The sequence below is a fragment of the Leucopleurus acutus genome (assembly GCF_964270905.1).
Source record: "Leucopleurus acutus genome assembly, chromosome: 1".
Taxonomy (NCBI): domain Eukaryota; kingdom Metazoa; phylum Chordata; class Mammalia; order Artiodactyla; family Delphinidae; genus Leucopleurus; species Leucopleurus acutus.
The window spans coordinates 25,620,143-25,645,909 of record NC_139142.1 but is presented as its reverse complement, the minus strand read 5'-3'; the positions used below and the strand labels follow the sequence as shown (position 1 = coordinate 25,645,909).

Below are 25,767 nucleotides of genomic sequence, written 5' to 3'. Positions count from 1 at the left end.
AATCAAGGTCGCGTTCTCCTAGCCTGGGAGGGGCCACCCTGCCAGGTTCCCATCTGGCTGGCTGGCCCTTGCCTGGGATGGTTTTGTTTTGCTCTCTCTCCCGGGGGGGAAACTAGAGGAGGTGGGCCCCTGCTGCTCCCAGAAGACGGGAAGCCATGCTTTGCCTTATGTAACCAATCAGAAAACAATCCTCTAGTCCAGCAGCTACACCAGGGCAAGAACTGGGGAGAAAAACCAGGGTTTAAAAACAAGCCAGCAGAGGACTGTTGGTCATTTCCCTTCTCCCAGCCCCAGCCCCATGTATCTGCCTTAGAAGACAACCTGTCTCCTCTACTCCCAGGAAAGGCTGTGTTCTGAGGAGTTGGGTGGCAAGAAATAAAGGAGGTTCCCAGTTTACCTCTTTGGGATCTGTTTCCTTGGATATAAAGGTAAGATATGCACACCTGAACTGCCACCTTGTGGTGCAACTGTCTACTGGTCATGGAAGTGGAAGCACTCGAAACTGAATCAAAGTGCCGAGCAGATGCTACATGACTCACCTCAACCAGGGGGAAGCCCTCCAGGCCAGGAAAGGGGTCTCTGGGAACATACCTCAAAGCTTAGGAGCTATAAAATAATTCCAAGCCCCCAGGGCCAATTGTCCAGGCTGACTAGAGAGAACTACCCACCCTCAATTCCTATTGTAACCAGTAATTACCAATTATTGTAATTACCAATAATACTCTGGGATTTTTAGCATCCCTTCAAATAACGTAATTTCAGATCTGAAAATTCCTCACACGTGGAAAAGAATATTACTTTTAATTTCTCTTTCACCAAGATATGTGCAACATAGGGAGGGGTTAACTTACCCACAATCACCAAGTGACCAGGCCAAGATGACAAGTGGTGTTCCTAATCCCTGGCTAAATCCCAGCCCAGGCGGTTCAACTGGTACCCAGGCAGCTTTAAATAACCCAGCTTCTCAGGTACTGATTCAGAGGTGTGGGGTCTGGGATTCTGTCCAGGTAAGGCAGAAAACCACACCTGTCTCAGGGCTTCTTCCCACGGGCACAGGGGCTGGTGGACCTGCTGCACAGGAAGGCCGGAGGAAGACGAAGTCCCAGCACAGTGAGGCCTAGGAAAGATGAGAAACCTTGCCAGCAACAGGTGGCTCACAGCTCAGCCCTGGCTCCTGAACACAGAAGAGATGATCAAAAATAGAAGCGCGGCAAGAGGCATCTGCCACGTGCATCACGCCTCACGCAGCTGCCATAGCTTTGACCAGGAAAACACTTCTCATCCTGCTTTCGCCACAGATCCTCCTCTGCTTGGACTAGGCAGAGGTACGGCAGGTACAGGGGCAGCAGATGGAATAAGAATGAGAGCAGCTGAAAGCAGTATTCTCCTCTAGCTTGGCGAGGATGGAGAAGAGAGCTGCACCCCACGAAAGTCCGGGCAGGAGGCTGCGCTCAAGCCGTTCCTCCCAGGCCTCAGAGTAGTGGGCATCTGCTCAGTTACCAGAGGGAGATGATAACCCTTTTCTCTGGTCTAGATCTCAGGTTTGAGGCCCCACCCCAGGATCAGTCTCTTCTTCTCTGCCCACCTCATTCCCCAGGCCTTCCCTCCCCCATGCCTTTCAGGATCCTAATAAAATAACCAACAGTAGGGGGGAAAGGTAAACCTTTATTTGGAAAAGAGAGTTCAAATGACCATTTAAAACCCCCTTTCATTTCCAAAACAGAAGATAACAAGGAAAAGATCATCTATCAAGCTCCTGCCCTCTGCCATCTTTAGCCATTTTTAAACTACGTTTCCTGGCAGAAAAAAACAGTGATGGGCCCTAGTCCTACAAACCAATAGGGCACTGTCTTGAGACCATCTCAGGAGATGCCCAGGGAGAGACAAACAGAGTGGATGGTGGAGTGTGGACAGATAGGCCTGGGGCTCAGACAGGCACATGCCCAGTACCCAGGAAACAATGTTTAAAAATATACATGAATAGATAAATTCCCCAGAACCCAGGCATGGGAAGCTTATAACCATGAACGCAGCAGCAGAATTATTCAAGCTGGGTCTTCAGCTCTCAAAAAAAAAAAAAAGGAGAAAACATTAACCTCTAGCTAACTGTCCCGAACTCCAGCCTCTCAGCTATATCCTCCAGTCCCATTCTGGAGGCCAAGTGGGCCAACAGCAAGTCAAGTCTGCAGGGCCAGCAGCTACACCCAGCGATGCAGGATTCAGGCATGCAGGTGACTCATGTGGGCAAGGGAGCACCCCCTGGAGGCCCCAGGGTGCTCCTGCACCAGGAGAGGGAAAGCAGAGGCCATGAGCCGCCGAGGCCTTGCCGGAGGTGGGGCACCGCCACCTCCAGTTTTGCCCAGGGCCACCTTTCTGCTGAGAAGGTCTGGCCTGAGCTAAATACCAGGCTTTTCTAGCGGAAAAAAGGAAGGGGATGGGGGAGGCAGCAAAGAGTAAAAAGCAGTGGGAGGAGAGGACCAGAGAGCTGCAGCTTAGCTGTGCAGAGGGAAGGGAACAAGTCCCTGAGGTCTTGCGTCCCAGCTGAGGCAGCTGCAGAACCTGCCGGCTCTCTCCCCGCTGGGACTCCCACCCTCACCGCAGTCCTCCAGTGAGATAGGGGCTCCCTGACAGTTCTTCCTCCTCATGCTTGAAGAGTTTGGCACCTCAGTCCACTACCCCTGCCCACTGACCCCACACAAGGGTTCAAACTTTGGCCTCCCACAGGGCAGCTGGGGGAAAGGGTTGAGCCCTGGAGGAAGCATGCCAGGCCTGTGGGGAGCTCTGGGTCAAGGGCATCCCTGAATCCACTGCTCCAGCTCGTGGGGCCCACTTGTTACCAGAGCCCGGACGATGAGGATTCCCTGGTTGGCAGGATGGACACCTAACGAAACACAGACGATAAAAGGAGAGACGGGCCCACGCTCCTGCCGCCGGCAGCCAGGTGCCCATGTGCCTGGCAGCACACAGCTACCCGGTCACGCCCTCCACCTGCCCCTAGGCTGACAGCCCCAGTGTGGAAAGTGGGCTAGTCAGAGACAGGCATGACTACGCAGAGCAGTCCCACCCCGAGAGGAGGCACACACAACACACATCTCACGCGTGTGTGTCTGGCAAGAGGGCTGGGCCCAGGGGTCTCAGGCAGGGAGAAGGTCAGGTCAGAAGGCACCCCACCAAGAAACGGCCTGAATACAAATAACCAATGAGATCAATAACTCCCGCAACCCTGGTAATTAAAAATCAAGGGGGAGCACTGGATACATGGAAGGAAGGGGGAACCCCCCTTCTGCCTCTCCCAGGGCCACCCAGTATGTGGCACAGGTTTAGGAAGAGGCTGGGGCGGGGCAGGGACCACAGGCAGAGAATGTGGACAGGCCTGGAGGAAATCTAGCCATGGGAGAAAGGGAACAAGGAGGGGAGGGGAGGGGAGGGGACGTAAGTTTCTTGGAGCTAAGTTTCCAGAAGCATGGGATATTTCCACAGTCTCTGATCCAGGTGGCTCTTCTGGAAGAGAAGCTCTCTTCCCCTGGGAGACCGTCATAGGGCGGTGACTTGCATCTCGAAGCTGGCCAGTAGGCAGAGGTGGTCTGAAGAGCAGAAGGGGTTGGGTAAGCCATTGGCAGCCCAGAGGATCTCTTCAGAGAGGAGGGAGAGCCGGCCCAGGAGCTTGAGAGTTCCATCGTGACAAAGCCTGCGATCTGGAGCACAAAGCGGAGGCCGGTGGGTAAGGCAGCCGCAGCCAAGCTGCATGGGATGGGGGGCCCCGTGGGAGCCACACCTCAGGAGGCTGCGTCTCCTCGGCGGCCCTATCCTCCCTCACGTCCTGCCGCCTCTGGCGGAGGCCTCATTTTCTCAGATATGCCATGATATGTCAGTGAAAGAAGCTGGGTGTCTTCGGTGGGACTGCAGCAAACTAGAGTGCACGTCCAAGCCCAGCATTACAAGATCTTCTGATTTTCCAAGAGAAGCCGAAGTCCAGATTTGCTATGTAAAATTTGATTTCTCAACAGAAAATCCAAACATTTTAAAAGACATGCTTTAAACAAAACAGGCATGGGGCTGATAGACTGCTATACTGTGACTATTGTGAGAGGTGAGAAGACAGGAAATAGGGTTTCTAACCTAAGCAAGTCCCTTACTAACCAGCTGCCACTGAACAAATCCAATAGAGCACTTCCTGGTGCTCTATTTTCATCTTTAAAACGGAGGGACGGGGCTTCCCTGGTGGCGCAGTGGTTGAGAGTCCGCCTGCCGATGCAGGGGACACGGGTTCGTGCCCCGGTCTGGGAAGATCCCACATGCCGCGGAGCGGCTAGGCCCGTGAGCCATGGCCGCTGAGCCTGCGCTCCGCAACGGGAGAGGCCACAACAGTGAGAGGCCCGTGTACCGCAAAAAACAAAAAACGGAGGGATGGCTTGTTCTGCCCACATCTCTCTAATGCTACAAGGATAAAAGAGAAGGCGGGCAAATGGCCTAATGGAAGTATGATGAGGATGACCAGTGTCAGGTAGGTGTGAGATCTGCTCCTTTGCTGGTCAGGTCCCAGCAGCCCAAGCCATGTGATCAAATGCCTGACCTACCATCAGTTCCCAGGGACTCTTGGGGGTGGCTTCTAGGAATCCAGGATCCACCAAGCTTACCAGTTCTGTTCCCATTCTTGCAGGACTCAGCTGAGAAGAAGATGTAATCTACTGTCATTCCAAGACCCAAGGGCATTGTGGTGACCTCTGGGCGGCCATGCTGGGGCAGGAAATGAGTATATACCGAGGTCAGGTGGAGGCAGTGCTGGATGGTGCCTACAGTCCTTCGGGGATGGAGGGGAAGATGTCAGTCAACAAACATTACTGAACTTTTCCCAAGGTCACTTCTCTGTGGGTTTTATCAAGTTTTTTAAGGGATGATCCCAAATAACTCAACCTCAGCAAATGCCTTCCCATGCTAATTAAGAGGCTGAGAGTCTTAGCTAAAATTAGCCTAGAAACAGACACATTTATATACAGTCCTGCTGACATTTCTCACCCCCCACTCTCCTCTTGCTACCTGGTGAAGTATACCTAATGTACCCTTGTCCATGGGTCAGCAAGCTCTTCTGTGAGGCCTTACTCCCAAAAAAGGGCAGGGGCTTTTCATCTGCAAGAACCTAGGTGGGTCACCTCTGGCCTCTGCACACCAGTATGTTCCTCCATAAACTTAGCACACACAAGGGGAAGAGAGAGCTCAGCAAAATGTGTTCGCCCAAATCAGCCCCAGGAAAGCCAACAGGAATCTCTCTAATATACCTCGATGGGGCTGGAGTGCAAGCAGAAGGGAACTGGAAGAAGATTACCTGGGGAAGTCACGCTCAGGCTCAGATATGTCTTCCTCAATGACAGGCTCGGCCCAGCCAGCAGGTCGCTCTGTAGAAGACCGGAGAGAAAGGGTTTTATCAATCACAGACAGTGAAGCAGGGTTAGAACCTTGCACCCTGAAATCCTACTCAGATCCTTGACTGGATTGTTCCAGAAGGGAAAAGGGAAAGAGAAAAGGTGAGGAGAGGAAGAAAACAATGGACCAAAGTGAAGAACCTCAGGAAGCAGACAGACAGAGGTCTCTAACACAGACATCTCTTCCCTGGCTCAGCAACTTCTTAAAAAATTTAAATTCATTCTTTAGGTAATATAGTCACATGGTACAAAAATCAAAATGTAGAGAAAAATATCAGTGAAAAGGCTCCCTCCCACTCTGGGACCTTGCCACTCAATTCCTCTCTCCAGAGGCAACCAATGTTAACAAATTCCTGGTGTATTCCTCCAGAGATTTTCTATCACCACCATCCATTGTGTGCATATATGTATCTGTGTATGTATGCGTATACATATGTATGCACACACACGTATCCATACTTATACACACCTATACATGTATACACACATACACAAAGAAAAAAGACACACATTACCAATATCAGGAGAGAAAGAGGGAATATTATTACAGATCTTACTGACATTAATAGGTATTATGAACTGAATGTTTGTCTCTCCCCAAAATATGTTGAAATCTTAACCCCCAGTGTGATGGCATTAGGAGGTGGGGCCTTTAGGAGGTAATTTGGCCTTGAGGGTGAAGCCCTCATGAACAGGATTAATGCCCTTATAAAAGGAATCCCAGAGAGCTGTCCTTTCTGCCATGTATGGATGCAACAGTAAGTTGGCAATCAGCAACCCAGAGGAGGGTCCTCACTGAAAATGCACCATGCTGGCACCCTGACCTTGAACTTCCAGCCTCCAGAACTGTGAGAAATAAATTTCTGTTGTTTATAAACTACTCAGGCTGTAGTGTTTTGGTATAACAACCCAAACTAAGAAAAGGATAACAAGGATCAACAAAATTGACAAACCCTTAGCTAGACTGACCAAGAAAAAAAGAGAAAACTCAAATTACTAAAACCAGGAGTGAAAGAGGGGGCCATCAAACCAACCTTAAGAAATAAAAAAATTATAGGGATACAATAAACAATTGTATACCAACAAATTAGATGACTTAGGTAAAATGGACAAATTCCTAAAAAGACAAAAACTACACAAACTGACTCAAGAAAAAGAAGAAAATCTGAATAGTTCTATAACAATTAAAGAGACTGAATTAGCAATTTAAAAATTCTCACAAAAAGCCCAGGCTCAGATAGCTTTACTAGTGAATTCTGCTAAACATTAAAAAAGTAATATGAATCCTTCACAAATACTTCCAAAATATAAAAGAGGGAACACTTCCCAACTCATGCTATGAGGTATTATTCTGATATCAAAACTAGACAAAAACATCACAAAGAATGAAAACTATAGACTAATATCGCCTATGAATGTAGATGCAAAATGCCTCAACAATTACAGTTCTGTGATTTATAAGAAATGTATATTTGGTCATTCAGATGACCAAATATATATTTCTCATATATAGTCAGTCTTCATATACAGTCTTAGTCCACAGTTGCTGGTTCAAAGCTCCCCAAACCCTTAGAATTTCCTGAGTGTTGAGAGTGAGCAAGGTGCCTTTTGTTATGTTCATGAGGCAATTTTGGAAAATACCTAAGGTTGGGGGCTGGTTGCCAATGGAACCAACCATGTGATTAGAGGAACTTTCAGTCCCACCCTATGACCTCTAGGGAGCGGAGAGAGGTTGGAGGTGGAATCAATCACCAATGACTAAGGATTTAATAAATCATGCCCATGTAATGAAGCCTTCATAAAACCCAAAAAGGACAGGGTTTGGAAAGCTTCCAGGTTGGTGAACTTATGGAGATTCGAGGGAGAATGGTGCACCCAGAGAGGGCATGGAAGCTCCACATCCCTTCCTACATACCTTGCCCTATGCATCTCTTCTGTACAGCTGTTCCTGAGTTATATCCTTTTATAATAAACCAATGATCTAGCAAGTGAAATGTTTCTCTAAGTTCTGTGAACCACTCTAGCAAATTAATCTAACCCAAGGAAAGAGGGGATAGTGGGAACCTCTGATTTATAGCCAGTCGGTCAGAAGAAGCACAGGGAACAACCTGGTCTTTTGACAGGCACCTGAAGTGTTGGAGGGGTGGGTCTTGTAGAACGGAGCCCTTAAGCTGTGGAATCTGATGCTGTCGCTGGGGAGACAGTGTCAGAATTGAGTTGAATTATTTGTTGGCGTTGGGGGAAACTCCTCCTCCCCCATGTTGGAAAATGAGTCTCAGAACAATATACTGGCAAACTAAATCCAGCAAAATAGAAAAATGACTATATACTATGACCAAATACGATTTATCCTAAAAATGTAAGGTTGGTTTAACATCTGAAAATCAATTAATATAATACATCATATTAACAGAATACTGAAGAACAAAAACCACATGATTATCTGAATAGTCACAGAAAAAATATCTGACAAAATCCACTCCTTTATGACCAAAAAACAAACCCACAACCCTTAAAAAACTAGGAATAAAAGAGAACTTCCTCAATCTGGTGAAGGGAATCCACAAAACACAAACAAATAAAAAGCAAACAAAAAAACCTCATGGCTAACATCATACTCAATGCTGAAAGACTGAAAACTTTACCCCTAAGATCAGGAATAAGACAAGAATATTCGCTGTCACCACTCAACACTGTAATGAGAGTTCTAGCCAGGACAATTATGGAAGAAATAAAATGCATCCGAATTGGAATGGAAAAAAGTAATACTATTTCTATTTGCAAGGTGACATGATCTTATATATAGAAAATCCTAAGAAATGCACTAAAAAACTATTAGAACTAATAAATGAGTTTGAGGGACTTCCCTGGTGGTGCAGTGGTTAAGAATCTGCCTGCCAATGCAGGGGACACGGGTTCGAGCCCTGGTCGGGGAAGATCCCACGTGCTGCGAAGCAACTAAGCCCATGTGCCACAACTACTGAGCCTGCGCTCTACAGCCCGAGAGCTGCAACTACGGAGCCCACGTGCCGCAACTACTGAGCCCACGTGCCACAAGTACTGAGCCCACGAGCCACAACTACTGAAGCCCATGCGCCTAGAGCCCCTGCTCCACAACAAGAGAAGCCACCGCAATGAGAAGCCTGTGCACCACAACGAAGAGTAATCCCTGCTCATCGCAACTAGAGAAAGCCCACGTGCAGCAATGGAGACCCAACGCAGCCAAAAATAAATAAATTTATTCATTTAAAAAAAATTGAGTTTGAAAGATTGCAAGATACAAGACTGATATACAAAAATTGCATCTCTATACACTAGCAATGAACAATCCAAAAATGAAATTCAGAAAATATTTCCATTTATAAAAGTAACAAAAGGAATTTTAAGTAGTTACAAATAAATTTTACAAAAGAAGTATAAGACACACTGAAAGCTATAAAACATGGAAAGAAATTAAAGATCTAAATAAATGGGAAAACTTCCATGTTCACTGATCATAAGATAATACTGTTAAATGGCAACACTTCCCAAACTGATCTACAGATCTGTAAATCCCTACCAAAATCCCAACTAATTTTTTTGCACAAATTGACGTGGTGATCCTAAAATCCACATAGAAATGTATAAGAGACCCAGAATAGCCAAAATAATCTTGAAAAACAGCAATGAAGTTACAAGATTTACACTTCTCTATTTCAAACTTATACAAAGCTAAAATAATCAAGGCAGAGTGGTACCGGCATAAGGCTAGGCATATAGATGAATGGAATAGAACTGAGAGTCCAGAAACCCATAGGTCCACTGTTGATTTTTTACAAGGGGAGGGGTAAAGGGAAGATAACTGCTAATGAATATGGGATTCCTTTTGGGGGTGATGAAAATGTTGTAAAATTATATTGTGATGATGGTTCCACAACTCTGAATATACTAAAAGCCACTGATTTGTACACTTTAAATGGGTGAATTTTATGGTATGTGAATTCCACCTCAATAAAGTTATTTTTAAAAAAAGGTAAGAGAATGTTATGGACAACTTCATGCCAATAAATTTGTTAATTTATATGAAATGAAATATTCCTACATTTTCCCTGTTAAATTGTTTTCTTTTTGTTGCTATTATAAATAGGGTCTTCTAAAAATTACATCTTATAACAAATATATCATTATTTTATTATATGAATACTATTGATTTCTGTATATTAATATTCTGCCCAGATACTTTCCAGAATTAATGCTAATAATAGTTGTTAGGTGATTCTCTTGGATAACCAGTTATATAACCATATTAACAGCAAGTAATAGTTTACCCTCTCCTTTCCATTGTTTACTTCTATTTTCTTGTCTATATTTCTATGTTCTATTTCTAATTCTGTGGCTGGTGTCTCTCACAGTTGAATGACAGTAGTCATCCCTATCTTGTTCCCAACTTTGACAGGAATGCTACTAGATTGTCTTCTTTAAGCAAGATGCTCATTTTTGGATTGAGATGAATGCTTTTGTTTTTTTTTCTTTTTCAGGCATCTGGCGGCTCCACGCCCCTTCCTCCATGGTGCACCAAAGTGCTGACTGACCAAGATAAATGTATTTTAAGGGTATAAGGAATTATCTAACTTTTCCTTAAGAAGGTTCTTTTTAAAAGAATCTGGAATAGATGTTGAATTTTAACAAACGTCTCTGACATCTACAGGATGACATGCATTTCTATTTTTTAATAGATTTCATATATTTATTAGCATGATAAATACATTAATAGATTTCCCAATACTGAACTACCTTCATATTTCTGATAAACTCTATTTGGGCATAGTATATTGCTCTTGAAATGTGATGTTAGATTCTGTTTCCTGATCTTCTATGTACATTTTTTGCATCAATATTCGTAAGTGGAGAATATTAAGGTCTGTAGTTTTCTTTTCCTGTGTAACTGTTGTCAGGTGTTGGTGTCAAATACTTCTTTTGTAAAAATAACTTGGCCCCCTTCTGCTGTGCTCTTTAACAATTTAAACAGTAATGGAATTACAAGTTCTTTAAAGGTTTGATGATGTTCTCCTATCAACATGAACATGGTGTTTTTGTGGGACTGTATCTCTGAGAACTTTCACTATTTTTCACCCTGTGGTAATCTATTTATGTTATGTCTCTCTTTCACAATCAGTTTTAGTAAATTACATTTTCTAAAATTAACATAGGCCATTTACGTTTTCAATTTCTTTTGCACTCAGTTGAGAAAAGAACCCCCTTATAATCCTCTTAATTCTTCTGCATCTGAATACCTTTACTTGCTCCTCCCCTGCCCCCTTAAATAGGTTAGCTAATCTGACAGCTGTTTTTCACCCAAAAAACCGATTTTTAGAGCTTATTAGTCCTACTGTTTTTCTGTTCTCTAAATTATTTTCATTTTCATCTTCTGCTTTCTTTCAGCTTGTTCTCTTTTCTAACTTGGGGGATACTTAATTTACTTACTTTAATCTTTTCTTACCAATATAATTCTCTGATTCAAGATATTCTATATAATTCTATGAATTTTTCACTGAACGCTATTTTAGCTATATACCACAAATATATGGTATTTTCATTATTGTTATTTTCTACACACTCTGCAGTTTGTTTAAATTTCATCTTTGACCCAAAAGTTGTTTGAAATTTTTTAAATGTCCAGATGATAGCATTCTTTTAACTTCTATTTTTAATGCATGTGTGATCACGGAAAGTTGGCTATACTATTTCTACTGTTTGAAATTTACTGATTTTTTTTGTGGTAGTCTGATATATGGCCAATTCTCAGGAATTTCCTGTGAATATTTTAAAAGATGTCTTTGCTCTGCTTTCAGTGCTCAGAGTTTGATATGTATCCATCAGATTTACCATACAACATGTTATTTAAGTCTTCTATATTCTCAGTTATTTTTTATCTACTTGAACTATTGTGAACTGAGAAAGATGAATTAAAACCTTCAACCATTAGTTATTTTCTGACTATTATTCCTGTTAAATACTGCAGTTTCACTTTGTGATGACTGATGTGATGTTATTTGGAACATAAATGTTCCTAACACTAATATCTTCATTTTGAATCAGAAAAATCACAGTGACCAGCAGGATATTGAAAATGGTTTCCTCTTCAGCAAGAGGCAAGCTAATTTAGGCTTCTGAATCATGTAAGAGGTCAGGAATCAGAGGTACCATTACTCCAGAAAAGAGGTGGGAGGTGAAAATCAAAACTGGCACAATGAACTCACCAGTCAATTAGAACCATCCCTTACACAGAGCCATTACGTTTTCATGTCTCATTCCTAAATGTGAATGGACACCTGATGGAATCTTTGGGAACAAACAGTGGGGTAGGAAGAAACTAACTCTTAATTAAAAGAACCTTGGAAGGAACAGATGGAATTTTAAAAATTATCATCCTCAGTAGTAGAAAGGCAATATTGCATTCATTAAAAAAAAAACCAAAAAACAATGGTATAAAAAAAGAAGGAACTTTTAAAAGGAGATTTGGAAATTAAAAATATAATGGCAGGGCTTCCCTGGTGGCACAGTGGTTGAGAATCTGCCTGCCAATGCAGGGGACACGGGTTCGAGCCCTGGTCTGGGAAGGTCCCACATGCCACGGAGCAACTAGGCCCCTGAGCCACACTACTGAGCCTGCGCATCTGGAACTTGTGCTCTGCAAAGAGAGGCCGCAACAGTGAGAGGCCCGCACACCGCGATGAAGAGTGGCCCCCGCTCACCGCAACTAGAGAAAGCCCTCGCACAGAAATGAAGACCCAACACAGACTAAATAAATAAATAAATAAATATATATATATATATATATATATATATATATATATATATATATATATATATATATATAATGGCAGAAATTTAAAATCACTAGAAGGAATGAACAAGCTGAGAGCATCTCACAGATGGTAGATTCTAATATCCAATTAACAGTAATTCCAAAAAGAGAAAGCAGAAGATAGGAAATTATTGAAGAAATATTACCAGCAAAATTATGTGACTTGAAATAAATTAGTTTCCATTTGAAAGGGCCATGGAGTATCCAAAATAATGAATGAAACCAACACCCTGAGTAGGGTAAACCATCATGAGATTTCAGAAATCAAGGGATTACAGATAAGAACCAGAAAGTCTCAGAGAGGCAAAATAGGTGATATACAAAGAAAGGATCAAGAATCAAAATGGCAGCAGACTTCTCATTAGCAATGCTGGAACCTGCAAGACAATGGACTGATTTCCAAACTAGACATTTACACTTGGCAAATTTTCATATTAGTGTGAGGATAAAAAAAATCAAGTCTTTTTTTAGTACATGAAAAGAAAAACAAAAAAGAAAGAAAGAAAACTGCTTCTCTCAACACCAGGTTCTACCCATGCAGCACTATGTACAAATGGCACTGCTCCTGCAGTTACATGGGACTCAAGGCCTCTGCCTGTCCCACCAGGCCACATGAGCACATGGGCCACAACTGCCTCTACCTGAGCTGCAACATCTTCCTGGACCATTCAGCACTGGCAGCAGCCAAGCAAGTAAGTTCTTCTGCAAGTGTACTTGGGAAGAGGATAATAAGTTGTGCAGGGATGGGCCAGTGAAGGAGCTGGATTCCGAACTTTCCTGGTTCAAAAACTGATCAGATAGCCTTTCCTCTGTGGCCATCTGGTCAGTTTGTTAATAATAGTTTACGGAAGTCATTTATTAGCAACTGTTTTTTCCTAGAATGCACTTAATTGGGCACATGGTTTATTTTTACATGTTAAAAGACCTGAAGCTCTGGAGATAAATGGAAATGTGCAAGTGCTCATGAAAAAGAAAACAGAGTAACCCCTTTCAGTGTCTTTAAGAACCATACTGGAAAGAATAAACCACTACTAATTAAAAATATTTACAAGAGGGGGACTTAAAATTTAGATTCCCATCTTATGAATTATTCCTTCACAAAGGGAGTTGGGGAGAGTGAGAATCACAATTTTTTTTTATTATACAACTTGTGTGATGTAGAACACTCCAGCACAATGCAACGTCAATTTGTTGGAAAGTTAGACCATCACTCCCCAGCACTGTAGCTACTTTGGCAATTCAGATGCTTCCCATTAAAGTCAGTGTCACAGTCAACTTGGCAAGTTTGAATGTCTACAGTTGAGTTGGATGACTCTGATATTGGACTGGAAATATTATTTGTTAGCACATCTAAACAAATCCTCTAGAAAAAAAGATCACACACTATGATCTCCTTGTACTGCACCTGAAGTCTTTCTACTCATGGTCTAAAACTGGTGGTAGGTTTTTAGATTTGGAGTCCTTAAAAGAGATTCATCAGGACCCTATTCGGCCCTGGGTGGGGATACTAAACAAATGGAAGGGTACGTTCACAGTATGTGGAGGATGGGTGTGTTTAACCAAATTTAATCTCAATTTTGAAAATACTGCTATTATTGGGTACTGTTAGTGAACTGGATATTTTCCCCCATATAATGATTCTACTTACAAAGTGATTGTCAGTGTATTTTAAAGGTTCTTATTTTGTTATTAAATTGAAATGCTTATTTTATGTTTCAAGTACAGTACTGATTTTTTAAAAATAACCTATTCTTAACATGGAATTACCTATGTGGGATCCTACTACTGTTTAACTTTAGGATTTTGTATTCTTTTTTTTTTTTGGCGGTACGTGGGCCTGTCACTGTTGTGGCCTCTCCTGTTGCGGGACGCACAGGCTCAGCGACCATGGCTCACGGGCCCAGCCGCTCCGCAGCATGTGAGATCTTCCCAGACCAGGGCACGAACCCATGTGCCCTGCATCAGCAGGCTGACTCTCAACCACTGTGCCATCAGGGAAGCCCAGGATTTTGTATTCTTAAAACATTGAGCCACTGCTTCCCTGCCTGAGCCCAACTGATCCAAGCACTTATCCCAGTTCCTAGCACACGCCAGTCGCTCTATGCATGGTGGCCACCACTATTATTATTGCTATCACCACAGTTGTAATAATACACTAGCTTTGCAATTAAAAAAAAAACAAAAAAAAAACAAGCCATTGAAATGTTCACTGCTCTTTGCAAAATGCCAATTCAAGTTAAATTCCTTCAAGAAAAAAATGAATTCATTGCTTACCACCAGTCCTTTTACTATAGTTTTCTCAGTCATTGCTTGGTTGTCTTAAGTTTCTTAAGTTTCTTGGTTGTCTAGCAGTTTCTTCATGAAAGGCTTTGGGTTGAGTATAAAATTTTTGACCATACCGTCTTTCTTTGAAACCTTGCTCTCCTGTGTTCCAGAGTCGAATGTTAATGTTAAGAAATCTGAAGCCTACCTGATTATTTTTACCTTTAAAAATAGCCCAATATTTTGGTTCTGCCCAAACGATTCTTTTATCTTTGACTTCTGTTAACTTCACTAAGATGTCTTACTGTTGACTCTCCTATGTCATTTTTTACTGAGACATGGTATATCCTTCTCAATGTGGAGTCAGATCTCTTGATTTTGGGAAAATCTTCCCTGAATCATACCTTTAAATATTCCCTTTGTGCTATTATACTGGATTTCTTCTTTGTGAACTCGAACTATGTGTATGTTGAATCTCTTTAACTTCCACTACTGTTATTTTCTTTCTAGTGCTTTTTATCCTTCCTGGCCTCTGCCTCTTGCCTTGTTTTCAGCAGTGCCTATTCTCTCTTGGACTGCTTCTAATTTTGTATTCATTATGTGATTCTTAAATTTTTTATTCCACTTTTTTCCTGAGCTCTGCAGTTTACATTTCATCTACTGATGTCTTGCCATGTGCTTGAACTTATTTTATAAAAGCAATTATTTTATTTTTGCACTCTTATGTTATAAAGACAATTGCTTAATTTTTTTTATTCATGGGAAAATAATCATAATGTTCATATGCTCCATGGCAACAACTTTTATCTTCGAAGTATTCTTTATCTGCCTTTTACTTTTCCCGCTCTTCCACCTCTTTTTCTTATAGTATTTTAGTACAGATCTCACGCTGGCTCCTTTTGGGCAGTCCAGCTTGGAATTAGTTGAGGTTTTTTTTTTTTTTTTTTTTTTTTTTCCTGTACGCGGGCCTCTCACTGTTGTGGCCTCTCCCGTTGCGGAGCACAGGCTCCGGACGCGCAGGCTCAGCGGCCACGGCTCACGGGCCCAGCCGCTCCGCAGCATGTGGGATCTTCCCGGACCGGGGCATGAACCCGTGTCCCCTGCATCGGCAGGCGGACCCTCAACCCCTGCGCCACCAGGGAAGCCCTAGTTGAGGTTTTTATGTACAAGCTATTGGTACAAAGCTATTTGTATTTTATGTACAAGCTATTGGTACAAAGCTTATACATAAGCCTGGGTACGCTTATACATAAGCCTGGGTACGCATTCCAAGTAACAGGCATTTTTCCTTATGACGTAGGGTTGTGTGTGAGTCCTGTTCATCTTTACTTCCCCCTAGCCAAAAGAAATATGCAGTTTAAGTATTACACCTCCCCCCACCACTTAAACAGACTGCTTCGTGCAAATTTGGCTTGATTCCTTCATCAGTCTTTCCTCTACTGCCTCTTTGGACCAAAAGAGGTTCAGACAATATCCTTTCACAACCTGTGCATCTTATTCTTGTTGATGAAACAAGGGATTTTGACTTCGTGCCTCGGGGTACGCTCCTCACCTTGGAGAAAGGCACCCTGCTGGTTCTTTTGGAGATCCATATGGCCCCACAGACCAGTCTCTCCATACCTGCTCCAGCACCCCTGCATGACCTCCAGTGCTTCTTGCAACCATTCCACCTGTGCTGTGGTTCATGATTTCAAATATCTTCAGGTCTCCTAGCTTTCTCAAAGATGGAGTTTGCATTTCTCTTTTTCATTCTCCTTGTCGCTTTGGAGTGTTTTCAGAGACAAGAAGGGGAGAACATCAAGCATACTCTGCTACTTACAACCTGGAAGTTCTCAGTAGGAGTAACTTGTTATCACATCCAGGAGTACTGTCACCTTATGATTTTCAAAGCCATCAAGTGTATTTTCTCTCTTAAACATGCTGTATACATGCTAGTTATTAGCAACTTAATACTAAAAAGCTTGTGGCTTACTCAAGGTCTCAGAGCTAGTTAGAACCCAGGTCTCTTGATTCCTGGTCCATGTTCTGAACACATTGCACATGGCCGGTGAACTCCACTGACCTTCCTCCTAAGCATACTTATTACCAGAAGCTGATCTCTAAGAATTATACCTAGAAAAGACTAAGAAACCACATAACTGACAAATATCAGAGGTGCAGAGGAAAGAGGACCAAGCTTAGTTGGAACAAGTTAGGGAACAAGCTTAGTTCCCATTACCTGGCTTAGTATCTGTCACTCCTTCCATAAGAAGCAGTCCTACAGGTCGCTGACAGGCGATGCTGCAGAAGCGGAAACGTAGCAGGAAGTCTCGGCTATACTTACGTTTCTCTGTAAACCAGGAAAAGCCATACAGTGAAAGACAGGAAGAGGAGCCACATGCTGAGACTTCCTTAATACCAAGAAGCTTACAAGTAGGGACACAGAGGAAGTCTGGCTCTGAAGACAAGGAGATTTTCCAATGGCTATGATTTAAAGTTGTCCATTTCATTGGGTGACCATGAGGAGGACAATGAAAAAAACAAAGGAACGTGCTAAGAGAATTGAGGGAATTACACTTTCTCTTGTCACTGAAAAATGGGCATGGAGGGACAACCAACCAAGAATGTGGCATGTGCTCACCTGATTTCTTGGGGTGACAGGAGGTGACATACTGACAGCAATCAGTGATGCCCAGGGAGCTGGGCCATAGTGGGGCCTGCAGCTTCCTCTGATAAAGCTGATGGGAGAAGTCTTCCTGTCCAGATACCTACAAGGAAAGAGCGGATGGGAATAAGGAATCTGAGATGGAAAAAGGAAATAGCCCATGTTTTGGGACATGCAGACAAACATACACACACACACACACACACACACACACACAGTCACATACTATGTACGTAACACAAGCAAAACACATAAGTCTCAGGGGAAAGTTAAAAATAAGGAGCTATTTAAAACCATTATTTTATTTTTTTTACTAGAAACACTGAAATATCTATGAGACAGGAATAAGGGGTTAAGAGAGTGAGGTATGTGAGTCAAAGAGAACAGAACTATATGAACATATGGTCCCCTAAATTTCAGCTCAGAAAAATCTACACTACTCTGCCCAGGGAATGTCAACTTTCAGGGGCTTTAATTTGCAGTGGGAAAAGGTTTATCCTGATCTTTGGATCTTCTGTATCAAAGTCTAGCATCTTAAGCCTATTATTGGGAAACCACGGGGTCAAACCAAATGGGAAATTCACCAAAGCACTTTACCGTATCTACGTCACCATCCTCGGTCAAAGCCAATGAGCAGCCTGGGAACGGACAGAACGTAGTAGGGGAAACATTCGGCAACATCAGTCATCTGCATATCTCCAACGTGTGTAGCAAAACCCCCTTTATTTCATTTAACAACAACAAATATTTGAATGCCAGCTATGTGCAAGACACTAGCTAAGTGCTGGGAGAGAGCAGTGGCAGACACAACCTCTCTGCCCCTCGAGGACATACATTTTCAGAATGCCATCAGAAGCAAAACACACCTTCAATTCAATGGCCATATACTAACTGTGTGACTCTGGACAAGTGAGTCAACTCTCTTGGGTTCAACACGCTCTACTATTGAATGGGATAATAATACCACATACAATTAAGAATCCTGGTAACCATAACTACTACCAGTTACTGACTGCTTCCTTTGAAGCAGAAACTGGAAAACACTGTGTGCATTATTTTATGTAATCCACCAAAGAAAACCCTCTGAAGTAGGTCCCATTATATCCCCAGTGTATGACGAGGCAAATGGGGCTTATGGAAGTGAAGTAACTTGCCCAAGGTGGCAGAGCAGGCATCTGAACGCAGGACTATCTGGCTTCAAGATGGTGCTCTTAATCACTATGCTTAACGGCAGCTGTCACGTGGTAGGCACTTAGTAAATTCTTCTTCCCATTCCCTGAGCCCCTTGATAACAGCAGCTTCCTGGCAGGATAATGCCTTTCTCTGCGCATGTAGCAACCAGGACATCGCTGGCACTTGAGTAACCTCATTAAAATAAAAGCCCAAAGTGCTCAACAATAATTCAGTCATTTTATGTCTTTTCTCTCCTGTGCCTTGCCAAAAGTTAAGCAACAAATTGGATCAGCAGGGGCAAAAGAGAGGAACAAGGAGATTAAGTGACATGTAAAGAAATCAGCACAAGCTGAATGCTCCTCAGTAGGGCTAAATAAACTACAATAAAACTATAAGATACCTAGGTTATAAACATTCAGCAGTTAAAAGGAATGAGACAGATACATATGTACATTGTTGAGTGGAAAAAAACAAGCTACAAAATGAAATATACGTAATATATCACATTTATAAACACACACAGTACATTATATACCAGCTGTTAGAAGCAATCACAGCATAGTATTGGAGGGCAAGAGCTCTGGGGCCAGACTACCTGGTTACAAATCCTGGCTCCACCACTCACTACCTGCAAAAACTAGAGTAAGCAAATTGCCTAACTTCTCTACACCTTAGCTTTTTCATTTATAAAATGGAAGGAATGACAGAAATTGTGAAAATTAATGAGCTAATACATGTAAAGTGCTTAAAATAGCACCTGGCACACAGTAAGTGCTTAATAAATGTAGATTATAATTACATCATCACAACAGCTTAGATACTACTGCAAATGCATAGAAAATGACCTGGAAGAACACCACCAAACTTTGAACAGTTATTACTTGACTCTAAGTGGAGACATGGGAAATGTAGGTAATAAAGGGGACTTTGGTCTTATTTTAAAATGTCTGAATCCTTAAAGGGATGCACTTGTGTACTTACATGCACTTACATATATACTTATGTACTTGTAAATTAAACATAAGTTATTGATAAAAACTGAAAGGATTCCAATATACCAAAGGCACTCACGAGCTCCTAACTTCCAGGCTTGGGTACCAGATATCAATAGAACAAGAAAAAGCCAGAGGAAGCCAGAACAGGTGTAACTGAGGTCCCTGCCACAGAAGCAACACCAGATGCCAACACCAAAATCTCTCCCTAAGCCAACCCCACAGTGGCCTCTCCCATTTCACCTTCCAGGCCGGCATCCCATGGTACTGGAGTTCTCCATCCCTGATGAAGTTGTAAAGAGGTGAATCAGGGACAGAATTCAGGTCCCCACACAAGATGATGGGGCAGTGGCTGCCATCTGACAACCTGGCCACCTTGTCCACTTCAGCCAAGAAAATGGCCATCTGGGCTAGCTTGACATCGCCCCGACGTGGGTTGTACAGGACGTGAGTATTTGCCACACATAAGGGGGCCACTGAGACTTGCCCCAGGCCTTCTGGGACTAGTGGCTGCAGCAGCAACACTAAGCCCACATTGTCCCGATTGAGGAGCTCCAAGCCAGGCCGAAAGTACTCCACAGGGCTGGCGCAGAGCAGACGGAATCGCGTGGGCTTGTAGCAGACAGCACAGCCATCTGTCTTACACCCGGTCCTCCTCTTGTAGAAACAGGTAAAGCCTGCAAGGAACACCCCACCAAGGAGATGGGTCAGAGTCCTTGAAGATGGGTTAGGGTCCCTCTACCCAGTGGCAGTAGCCCAGGCATGTGTGCCTAATGCGTTGCTCCTGCAGTTCAATAAGGGGAGTCCTTGCCCTTGCCAATTCCTTGGTTCTGCAGAGGCTCCCTTACAGTTGTAACCACATGACTGAGTGGCTAGAAGGGGAAGAAGGGACAGAAGGGTATGAAGCAATAACCTGACAGGAAAAGCATGGACTCTAGGGTCAGACAGGCTCCACAACCTATGAGTTTCATATTTATAGCTTTGTGACCTTGAGCTAGTCACACAAATTTTCTGAACCTCAGTTTCCGCACTGTAAAATGGGGATAATAATATTCAGCCTCACAGGGTTGGTTACTTCAAGGATTAAATGGAAATATATGTCAGAATTGCTTTAAAACTTCAGGACTCTCCTCACCCACACAAAGAAGCTAGCTCACAGATGAGACTGAGGGTTTACTGAGATGAAAGAAAGATACAGTGCATTCAGGAGAGAGCAGACAGGGCTGCAGGAAGGAAGACTGGCAAACGTGCCAGGGAGCGGCATTACCCATCATTCTCAGAGAGGGCTCCAGCTGCTGCCAGTAATGGTCTTCCTGGACTTCCTGGAGACACAAGATCTGGGAAATGACAAGGAATCCAATCACTCCAGCGTAATGGAGGGCCCTGGAGTACGACTCCCACCCCAGGAGCAGGCACTGAAGCCACATGGGAAGCTGCTGTGGGTCTCAGGCTGGGTCACACTGAAACCTCCCCTGGTGCTGACTCTTCCCTGATAGCCACTACCAGCAAGAACAGGCCCAGAGTTAAGCTGAGATCAGATACATGCGCTGGATCTTCCTGCTCCTTGAATCCCTCGCGTCTCCCTGCCTGCACAAAGGTGCTAGAAAGTGTACACCCACGGACAGTCTTCTTAGCATCTGCCCCAAACTCATTACACCAGGCAGGCAAGCACCAGTCCTAGGCAGGAGGCCAATCATATGAACAGCTGTGGGGTTCAATTCATTTTCTAAGAGCATTGGGACAGCCAGGGTCCAGGGCAAATGCAGGATGGCACATCTCCCCATCTTCACTCACATCGGGGTCCCAGTGCTGGAATTCCTGCATGAGATTCGCAAAGCGGTAGTTCCAGCTGAGGATGTCTGGATGGCAATGCAGATAGAGCTCTGAGCTCTGCTGCATCAGGTCCTGAGCCAGGATGTTATAGGACATCAGAGTGAACTGGAACTGAGGGCCATCCCCCGCCTCCAGGCCCTGAGCATCTGGCTGAGTGGAGAAATCCTCCCATTCTCGCCACAAGATTTCTGCAAAGATGTCGGGAAGAAGAGGTCCATGGTAAGTCCATGTTATTCACAGGGCCCACCATCTCCACTCCTGACTCCATGATACTGCGACGAGTTCCTTTTTTCATTTTCCCTGTCATTCATCCCTTTCTGTGGTGATTTGAACAACACTCTAAGGACATTCTCAGACAAGACAATAAACTCCACAAAGCCTAAGATAATCTTGGCCTGTTCACCACTGTATCCCTAGTACCTAGCATAGTACCTGGCACCTAGTACAAGTTCACTAAATATGGCCAACAATTTCTCACTTCTGATAAATCCATGGGTCTCTGGGGAATCACTCAGACGAATGTGCTTAATAGTCATCTGAGATTAAAGACATTTCTAGAGTAATCTCAGCCTTGGGTGTTTTCTGACCTCTAAACCTGATAATGCCTACAGAGCCAGAAACCATAATGTGTCTCCCATGTGCCCTCGAGCAGGGAGCTGCAGAGTGGATTTCAAACCTATGTGAGCCACAGCACTCATTCTCCAAAGTCTAATGGAAGCCCGACATATAACACAGATAAAAATGGAGTCATCCTGGTCGAGGCAGAGAGTGGAGCCCTGAGCGCTCTCCACCGCTACCCCAGGTCACCTCCAGAGAACCAATAATGTAGAGAATCAGAGCTATGGTCTGCTTTCAGTTCTGCCACTACCTAGCTATGTGACTTTAGGCATGTCCTGCTACCTCTCTGTGCCGTGATCACTTCATCTGAAAGGCCACGGGGCTGGATGAAATGCTCTCTAAGGCCCCTCTGGATCTGCCACTGCAGGAGTCTCAGAAAAACAGAATGCAGCAGCAGAGCTCCACACAAGAGAACTTTAGCAGTGACTGTGTGCACATCCGAGACAACCTGCTGCCCCGGCTCACCCAGCCGGTTGTCAGACTCACCATGATATGGGATTTCCACTGGGGGAGGCTGCAACTGCCCCAGGCCCTCAAAGGACCAGATGGGAGCCTCTTCCTGGGGCACAGGCTCCGGTGCTATGCTCCAGGCCACCACTGCGGGGTCCTCTTCCCACTGCTCTGCAGCCAGGGCACCCACTGGGAGGACAGCACAGTCTGCATACCGGGGGCCGGTCTGCACCGGGACTTCTGCCCACGTTGGGCCCTCGACCTCTGGCAGTGGCTCCTCTCCTAGCACCTCAGGGAAAGACTCCTCCAGGTTCTCTGCTGCCCACAGGTCACTCAGCTGCCTGCTGGACCACTTGTCTTCTGAAGCAGCATCCTGTTCTCCAGGATTATCCATCAGGTGCGCCAGGCTGCTCTCGGCTACTCCCTTATCTACAAGCAGACCCTCGCTCACAGTTGAGAGTGCCTGGCTTGACCCTTCTTCTTGCCACTGCTGCAGCAGGCCCTCACACTCCTCCTGGTCGGGGCCCCGAGGGGCCATGGCAAAGTCGCCGTCTACCTGGGGGGACGAGCTCTTCGCCAGGAAGGCATTTTTTCGACATGTGAAGAAGGCATCTAAGAAGAAAGCCAAGATACCATGTTATAAGATGACAGCATCACCCAACCCATGCTCTTCTCCCAACTTCTAGTAAGTCTCATACAAGCAAGAATCATGTCCACCTTGCTCATCACTGTACCATCACTGAGCCTGCCCATTTTAGTGCCTGGAACGTCATCATCACCAGAGCAAAGTGCTTACTATGTGCCAGGCACTGTTCTAAATGCTCTACAAGTATCAACCAATTCATATGGTAGGGATCTGATAAATATTCAGTGTGTGAATGAAAGAATGGCTATCCCACATAATCTAGGACAGAGATGGTCACATACAACCACACTCCTTTTATCTAGAGGTTAAGATTCCTATTAACATCAACTCTCTGGTTCTAAGAGCCGTATTACACTGGAACCAGCACTTGACCATGAGTCAGAACTGTGGGTTATGGCCTAGCACTGAAATTAACAAAGCTATGTGACCTTGGACAATGGCCCTAGTGAGATGGACTCACTCTTGACTGTAAAATGAGGACAAGGGAAGTTTGAACTAGATAATCCCCAAGAGCTTTTCTAGTTCTATAAATCCACTAATCTATGAATGCATTCTAAAAGAAAAAGGCCTAAAGTAGACAAAAAGGGTGTCTCAAAATCTGTACAATCTCTCTCTTAGCAAAGGCCCTGGGTCCTCTTCTCAAATCTATTTATTCTACTCATAAATCTTCACAGACTTCATTATCATCTTTCCCATTCCATAGTACTCTAGCGGCTGTAAATCGGAAGGTGCCAACAACTGACAGCAAGAGACAGCTGCCACCTCTCTGCTACGGCAGCCACCGTGACAGCCAACAGGCAAAAAGCAGGTGGGAAAAACTATAAAACTGGAGCCCTCAAAATCCAAGCACAGTATTTTGGTGCAAACAAAACCTCCCCCCAGCAACACACACTAAGTCACTTATTTTTAGCATAGGACAAGTGACATGTATGATGATGACCCTCAATCACCAGAGATTTATTTTATCAGCTCTTTTTTTTAAAAGGCAAGAAAAACTTCAAAATGGTTCAAACGTTGAAAGACACTATCTTATTTAGGGTCTATGTGGATTTACGTCCCTCAAACCTGTGGTTTTTCAACCAGGGGTGATTTTGCCCTCAGGGAACATTTCTGCATTGTCTGGAGACAGTGGTCGTCACAACTGTGGGGATGCTACACTGGCATCTAGTGGTTATAGGATGAAGATACTGCTGAATATTCTACAGTGCAAGAGACACCTCCACAACGAACTACCCAGGCCCAGACGTCAACAGTACTGAGATTGGGAAACCCTGCCCTAAACCCATGGGCTGGGTTGCTGGCCTTAGTCTCAGGAACTTATTAATTCCCTGCCCTTTGAAACATCCTCTATGTGTATCGCTTGGCAGAAGTTCTTTGATTTATATGTGTGAGGTTATTAGTTTTCAAACTCAGCAGGTTTTGGTTGGTGGTGGTGGTTTGTTTTTCAGCAGCAGAATTCTTTTATTAAAAGAAAATCTGTAGAAACCAAATGTACAAATACAAACGGGACTACTTTAATAGGTGTGTGCAAGTGGGTGGGGGGAGGCGGCCCTTCCTCTGACATACCTAAAACTCTGACTACTGGTCTAGAAACTTCTGGACTAGTATATGTCACTATGGCTGCCATTATGGACACTGGCAGAGCTCCAGAAATGACAGCAACATGGTTAGAAGAATATGCATTAGTTCTCTGAAAACAATGACTTCTGTGGAGTTCCTCATTTCTGAGAAGTATGTACACACAAGACATTCCCGAACTGAGTGCCTACTGCATTCTGGGCAGTATGCTAGCACTAGATACAGTGAGCAAAACAGACATGGCCCTGCCCTCCTGGAGCCTGCATTCTAGTGGCAGATACAAACATACACATACATACATTAAATGTTTTATATGAAATATATAGGAACAGAAATTACACACACAAACACACACACACATATTGTGTAAAGTTCCAGAAAGGAAAAGCACAAAGTGCACACAGTTGGACATCTTATTTCTAAAAGTCCTTCTTCGTCTGTCCTGCCCCCTAAAATGCCAGAGAAAAGTCTGGGGGTTCTGTGGGATCTCCCAGAGGAACTGATGGTCTCATAAGAGCCCAGGAGTGGGGAGCGCAGGCAGATCACGGCAAAGTTAAACAATAACTCTTCTCTAAGTACCCGCTGGGCACTGCCTCCACCCCACCACATCTCTAAACGCATGGGACATTGCTTCAAAGCCGAAGTTTCAATGAGTCTCTGGATTCTGAGCATCCGTTTTTTCAACCAGACTCCGCTGAGAGGCGGCTGGGAAAGGTTGAGTGTGGAGTTGACCCAGGGGAAAAACAGGTACGTCTAGGTCTTCAGTCCACAGATCCGCCCCCAGGGCCGACTGGCCCCTGTCCACAGAGAATTCGGAAATTAGCCTAGGCCCCGAGCGGCCAACCCTCCCCGACCCCCAGGGCAGTGACTCAGCGGGACCGGAACCTCTCCGCAACCCCGGGGCCAGAGAAGGGCAGCTCTGGCCCCTCCCCAAGCCGCCTCACGTTAACTGTGGCCCGACACCTCCAGGTCACAGGGGTGAGGAGGGGCCCGCCCACGACGCTCGCCGGCCAGGCCCGGGCCTCGTTTAGTCCAGGACAGGCACGGCGGGGCCGAGGGCCGCCTCCCCACACCTTGGCACTGCCGGGGGAAAGTGGTCGTGAGCCCGTCCGCGACGCACGCCGCCCCAGGCCCCGCGGGGCCCCGCCGAGGCACGCCCGGGCCTGGCACCCGCCCGTCAGGACACAGGGCCGGTACCTGAGAGGGCGCGGAAAAGGCGCGCGGCCGGCAGCAGCAGGTAACACAGGCACGACGCGATCATGGCCGGCCGCCTGCGCCCGCTCCCGCGCCCGCTCCAGTGCCCG

At 44.7% G+C, this 25,767-nt stretch overlaps 1 protein-coding gene across 4 annotated transcripts; it reads right to left on the bottom strand.

The window, feature by feature from the left end:
• Positions 1–1,591: 1,591 nt before the first annotated feature.
• ANGEL1 (angel homolog 1) lies at positions 1,592–25,767 on the bottom strand. Of its 4 annotated transcripts, XM_082845977.1 has the most exons (10): positions 25,661–25,767; positions 22,276–22,851; positions 21,133–21,359; positions 20,606–20,675; positions 19,582–20,015; positions 17,150–17,276; positions 16,748–16,858; positions 5,324–5,393; positions 4,638–4,801; positions 1,592–3,695 (listed from the first exon to the last, which is right to left on the bottom strand). In XM_082845977.1, exons 1-10 carry the CDS (start codon positions 25,722–25,724, stop codon positions 3,535–3,537), a joined length of 2,004 nt encoding a protein of 667 aa, XP_082702103.1. In that variant the 5' UTR covers positions 25,725–25,767; the 3' UTR covers positions 1,592–3,534. The 4 variants fall into 4 exon arrangements, 2 of the variants coding, with proteins under 2 accessions (XP_082702103.1, XP_082702104.1); XR_014326423.1 differs by lacking the exons at positions 1,592–3,695; positions 4,638–4,801 and adding an exon at positions 16,082–16,290 and having other exon boundaries at positions 5,325–5,393; XR_014326424.1 differs by lacking the exons at positions 1,592–3,695; positions 4,638–4,801; positions 5,324–5,393 and adding exons at positions 12,304–14,691; positions 16,082–16,290.

Bases quoted from the DNA above. Each gene is read 5' to 3' on its own strand.
- ANGEL1 (XM_082845977.1), bottom strand. From the start codon at position 25,724: ATGATCGCGTCGTGCCTGTGTTACCTGCTGCTGCCGGCCGCGCGCCTT. The intron at 21,360-22,275 runs GTGAGTCTGACA...ACATCTTTGCAG, and splicing joins AGTGGAAATCCCATATCATG to AAATCTTGTGGCGAGAATGG. The intron at 20,016-20,605 runs GTAATGCCGCTC...TGTTCCTTGCAG, and splicing joins GCCCTCTCTGAGAATGATGG to GCTTTACCTGTTTCTACAAG.